Consider the following 5,865-nt stretch of genomic DNA (forward strand, 5'->3'; position numbering starts at 1 on the left):
TAGAGGGAGGCAGATGGGGGCTGGTACAGTGACTCCACAATGTCATGTGGCTTCATTTTCAAAATGGCACCAATGTCCCCAGGCACTGTCATCAAGTTCTGGGGAAGAAAAAGGGGGAGGATGCTAAAGGCTGAAGGGACCAGTCAACAAATCAGTTCCGTTTCAAGAGCTCCCCTGGAAGCCTCCTCACCTGTGGCTCCACTTATGGCCAGGACTGTGCCACATGACCACCTCCTAGCTGGGAAATGTAGTTTTCAGTATCTGAGTATGAGCAGAGAAGACAAGTCAACAGAAATTTCTGCCACTAGGATCTAATAGTTGATTCAGTTTGGCATCCATAGGTGAGCAAATGTAGTCCAGATTGTTTCTGAGGACATCTGAAGTCACAGACCAGCAGAGGCATACCCTGTGGCTGACCTTGGTCTCCAGGCTCCCAAGACAGATCACATGAAAGTAAGGCCAGTCTCAGTGCATGTGGTTTATTGAGCTTTGGATGTCATTCATAGTGCTAGGTTAAGCCATGGGGAAGATGGCTATACAACCAGTGCAATGCAGGGGACTGGACTCTCACTCCAGGTGGTGCCCACCAAGCAGCATATCATGGATGGGAAGAACTTTGTCAACATAAGTCATGGGGCATAGGTGGCTATCATGATGGGAGGGGTGCCTCACTAGGACAGTGCCATGAAAGGCTGCAGTGTTAAAAGTTTTGCCTAAACGTCTGTTCAGATGTACTCCTTAGGGCACGTTATGTTTGAAGAAGCTAATGAAATCTCTTAGAATTCTGGGAATCTGGATGGTTTCTGACCTCTAGGTGATCTGGAGTCCCAGTGAAGCCTCAGCAACACAGGTGACCCCCCCCCATCCCTATCTTGTGGGAGAACCCAACTGTTCCAAGGTCAGTGGAGAAAGGGACCTATAACCAAGAAACCCACAAAAAGGGAAACCAGGGGCTTTGCATCAGACCCTCAACCCACATCCCTCACTCTAGGGGACAGGCACACAGGGTGTGCAGACCTAAAAAGGGCAGTGGGCTGAGAGCACTGGGGCTAGCTTGGGAGGCACACCAGTCCAACTTCAGTGGGGCAGTAGGGTGCAGATGTGGCCCTGTACCCCAGGCAGGATGGGACAGTGATGTTGTCCAAGGTCTGCTGTCCTAGTCAGAGCAGGGGCTGGAGAGCCAGGACAGGGAGCACGGGGAGCAGGGAGCTCCGAACCAGGAGCCCATCTGTGGAGGACACCTTTGGGGTGCAAGGACAATGTGGACTAGAGGCAGAAGCTGGGTTCTGCTCTCTGCCTCCACCACCCCCATCCCAGGCCATTCATGCCTCCATTTAGGCCCACCAGCTCACCATCCCCTCCCTTACACCTACTTGCAGGAGGCTATTCTCGGGGTCCTGGTGGACATCTAGCTGGTCCTGCAGGATTACTGGCCACCCACCATCAAAGGCCTGTATGGCACCATCTATGGAAGGAAGGGACCCAAGGTGGGCTTGGCTGGGAAACCCTAGCACAAGGCTCAGTTCCTCTGGGACAGAGACCTCTGGCATCCTGCAGTGGGATGGGTGGATAGGACGTCTGCAGGGACTGGCTTCTGGAATGGAAGGTGCATGACAAGGAATAACAAAATAGAGACACCTGTGCTAATAGTGCCTTGCAAACTGTCGTCCTCACAAGGGTGACAATTATCAGCCCCATATTATAGATGGGCACAAGAGGACAGGGGAGATAACTAACTAACTCTAGGCTGGTAAGTGGCAGAATCGGACTTCACACAGGCCACCCAGTTATTCAGACCCAAAAGGCAAGATCATCAGTGGAGGCGTTGGCATTCCTGGAGTAGGGGGGAACCACCTCAGAAGTGGCAGAAGCAGGAATTTCTCTTCGTTCCATTACAGGAGCTCTGAAACTTGTTTTGACTGCCTCCTCCCTCCGGCCTGAAGGGTCACCAGCCTAGTCATCACTAAAATTCTACCTTCGTCTGTGACCTTGTCTTCGAGACAACTGGGTAAGGGTTTCTTCAGGGGCGAGTCAGCAGCATAGGGGTGTGCAGCTGCGTGGCTGCTGCAAACGGCCTTCGTTTCCTCACCTCTAAACTTGGGAAGGGGCAAGTCTGCGCCGCCCCGCCCAGGGCCCCTCACCCAAGCAGCGGTTCCTGGTGAAGAGCCCCCGGAAGGCTTCGCACTCCTCACGCCTGTTTCCGCTGGCTCCGCAGTCGCACCAGGGCGCCACGCGCGCACTCGCGTTGTCCACGTAGTTGGGGGTGATGGCGGTGCCTGCGGGGACCCCGAAGACGGGGTAATCGGCCCACTCAGGCGCAGGCATCCCCGGGAGAGCCCCGTCCGCGCCCGGGTCCCCGCAGTGCGTACCTACGAGGCCCGCGAAGGCGCGCAGGCAGCGGGGGGCTTGGTCCTGCAGGCAGCCGTCGGGGGCGCTGGGGGCGGGAGCACAGGAGGCCTGGAAGGCCAGGAGGCGGGGCCTGCGCGGCGCGGCGGGAGGGCCGTGAGCGGGAGGCCCCGTCCTGCCCCGCCCAGTCTCCGCCCGGCTGCTCCCCACACCCCTCTCACACCTGCAGGCCTGCCCCGCTCCCTCCCACACCCTGCCGGCACCCCGGGAACCAGACCCGCCCGGCCGCCGTCTTATTCCACCTAGTGCCCGCACCTGCAGACCCGGCTGTGCTCGCAGGCGTCTAAGGGTGCGAGGCAGGAGGGCGGCGCCGGGCCGGGCCCCGAGAAGGCGCAGGCGGGCACGAAGGTCTGGCGCCTGCGCTCGGCGCACGCGGCGTTGACGCAAGAGCAGAAGAGCAGCGCGTGGGTGAGAGCTGGTGGCCCGCGGGCGAAGAAGCGGCGCAGGGCGCGGCGGCAGCGGGCCTGGGGGCAGCCCCCAACCGCGGCCCGACCCAGGCACTGCGCCACGTACTCGGTGCGCAGCCGCTGGCACCGCGCATCAGCCGTGCACGCCTCGGCCGCATCCAAGCATCGGTTCCGTCCGGCCGAACTCGGCGACCCTAGTAGAGGAGCGGGCAGCTGCTGTTCTCGCTGAGCCCTTATCAGTACGCTTCACCTCCGCCCTCTGGCCACGCCTTCTGAAGATGCAGGGCGCTAGGAGCCCAAAGGGGCAGAGTGTGGTTCGGTGGCGTGACCGCCTGGCACTGACTGGCCTTCTGCCGCGGGGATGGGCGGCGGTGGGCTCTGGGGAGTCCTGCAACACGTCAGGGATGGATGGGACGCACCAAGGCCTGGCTTCCCCCAGGTGCTGAGGCCCAGGTACCACTCCTTCCCCAGAATGGCCACACCCGTTCAAAGGGGTGTCCACCTGACACTGGAAACAGAGCAAGACTTCTGGACACTTGGCTAAAGGACATTTATCAGAAATGGCGTTGAAGGCAGTGGCTGCTCCTCTGACACTCTGGGACACCTGAGCTTTCTCCCTTTCCTCTACTCCTCCCTTCCCCACGGAGAGCCTTCGAGTGAGTCTATAGGTGTCTGATGCTCCCTGCTTCCAGACCTTCTCATGCGCCTCCTTCTGTGCCTTACGGCGGGTGTCTCCCCGCCTCAATTCCCTTCTGATGCTCCCTTCTCGCCCATCTAACTAACCCCTGCTGGCCCATGAGGGCTCTGGCTTCTCCCAGTCCCTCCACTCCCCACCAGCCAGGCAAAAGAGGGATTCCCTGAAAGGGCTCTGGTCCCTGGAAGGCCCACTTAGGCCTGGCTGGCAGAGTGTGGATTCCAGAGAAGTCCCTCTTGTCAGACCACAGAGCTGTCCTGAGCCTCAAGGCCATGACAAGTGGCACTCCGCTGGCCACCAAGCCAGGGTCTTGGAAGTCGGGACTTGGCAGCCCTTTCCCAGGACCCAGGTCACCAAAAGAACAGGCTACCCATGCCCCACGGGGCTCTCAGCCCCTGGGAGCCACTTCAGTCTAGGTAAAAATTTTCCAGCCTGGCCCCACATCCATCTTGCTGGGTTTGTGGAGGGAGGGAGGTGGCCCCCGGCCTCAGGTCTGGGAGCTGGGCCCCTATCTGGCACTGGCCTCCTCTTTCAGGATCCGTGGATTGGATGGTGGGAGCCATGGTGATTCTTGCTGTGATTTCAGCACGTCTGCTCCACAGGTAGAAAGAACAGATCCCGAGGGCTTAGAATTAGTAAGTGGAGAGGGTAGACATGAGGGGGGGAGCCCTTCCTTCCTGTTTCCTTCCCTCCCCTTCCCTCATCTCCAGGATGCCAGGAGCAGCAGGCAAACTTTGCCCTCCTCTCCCAGCCAAGACCCCTCACATCCCCAGGCCTCAGCCACACACAACAGCACTTAGTGTCACCTAAGGTCTTGGTCTCCCTCTGCCAGTAAGTAGTACCCTTGCCTCATCGTTACCCTCAAAAAGCACATCTCAGCCCCAATATCTCATCTGCCTTAAACCTTTGCCAGATTCCATTCTCCCCACCTCCCTCCACCTGGTAAAGTGACCCCTCCCTCCACAATACCCCAGCTGGGGAAGGGAAGCCAAGCAGGTGGAACAGCAGATGCGTGGCACAGAGACCCTGAAGATGCAGGGCAAGGAGCGAGTGTGAAGCTCCAAGACTGCAGATGGAAGGGAGGGGTTGGGGAAAGGAAAGAGAGGTGGGAGAGGGGACCCAATAGGAAAAAGCAAGTGTCTGGGGCAGGAGTACAAAGACGGGACTTGGGGGCGGGTTGTGCTCCGCAGAGCCCAAAGGCAAGTGTTGCGCTGCGGCCACCAGGTGTCCGCATGCACACCCCTTGCACAGGTCTCTTGTTGGTGCCCCTTCCTGCGGTTCTTTTTCCGGAATCGCCGTCTTGCCCCCTCACTCTGTCCCTGAAGATCGGTCAGAGAGGCCAGGAGTTCAGGGGTCTGCGGGAGGAGGTAGCCACTTACCCAGAAGCAGCAGCAGCATCGCGGGTGCCAGCCAGAGGACCATGGCGGGGAGCGAACAGAGAGGACGGCTGGAAGCAGAGTCCCCGTGGAACAGGTGCCCCCTTCCCAGCCCTGCCTGAGCCCAGCTTGGTGGGAACCCAAGTGTCTGTGCCGGTGGGAATACTGCTGTGGGGAGGAGCCTTTGTGATGGGAATGACTCCCCGCCCCAGGCTGTGCCTTCGCGTAGGTCCGGGAGCCACTGAATAGATCACCTGGGATGTGCGCCTAAGTGGACCCTCCCCCCACCTCCCAGCAACACCCACACAACACGCTAAGGGGACCTGGTCTCTCTCATGCCAAACTATTGTTTTTAATGTTTATTTATTTCTGAGAGACAGAGCTACGGGGGTGGGGTGGGGGGTTGGGGGGCGGGGATGAGACAGAGGATCCAAAGCAGGCTCTGCACTGACAGCAGAGAGCCCAGTGTGGGGCTCAAACTCAAGGAACTGCAAGATTGTGACCTGAACCAGTCGGATGCCTGACCAACTGAGCCACCCAGGAGCCCGTAGTTTTAATTTTTTTTAAGTTTATTTATTTTTGAGAGAAGGAGAGAGCACGGACACGCGCCCAAGTGAGGGAGGGGCAGGGAGAGAGGGGACAGAGGAACCGAAGCAGGCTCTCCTCTGATAGCAGGGGCTTGAACTCACAAACCGGACTGTGAGATCAGGACCTGAGCCTAAATCCCATGCTTAACTACTGAGCCACCCAGGCTCCCCTAACTCACTTTAGACTTGAAGAAAAGTTGCTAACAAAAATGTTAGTGTTCCCTTATCTATAACCTTATCAGGATTGCTTTGGCTATTTGGGGTCTTTTGTGGTTCTGTACAAATTTTCAGATCATCTTTTCTATTTCTGTGAGAAATACCATTGGAATTTTGATAGGGATTGCACTAATCTATAAATGGCTTTTGGACACTTTAATAATTTCTCTGATTGATGA

At 57.9% G+C, this 5,865-nt stretch overlaps 1 protein-coding gene across 1 annotated transcript; it reads right to left on the reverse strand.

Annotated features, from left to right (window-relative positions):
* Window positions 1-1,160: 1,160 nt before the first annotated feature.
* Window positions 1,161-4,929, reverse strand: GFRA4 (GDNF family receptor alpha 4). Its single transcript, XM_030309004.1, has 6 exons — window positions 4,887-4,929; window positions 2,662-3,007; window positions 2,370-2,479; window positions 2,142-2,276; window positions 1,374-1,465; window positions 1,161-1,241 (listed from the first exon to the last, which is right to left on the reverse strand). The coding sequence occupies exons 1-6, from the start codon at window positions 4,927-4,929 to the stop codon at window positions 1,161-1,163; spliced, it is 807 nt and encodes a 268-aa protein (XP_030164864.1).
* Between the last annotated feature and the right edge of the window lie 936 nt (window positions 4,930-5,865).

The sequence above is a fragment of the Lynx canadensis genome, chromosome A3, assembly GCF_007474595.2.
Source record: "Lynx canadensis isolate LIC74 chromosome A3, mLynCan4.pri.v2, whole genome shotgun sequence".
NCBI lineage: Eukaryota > Metazoa > Chordata > Mammalia > Carnivora > Felidae > Lynx > Lynx canadensis.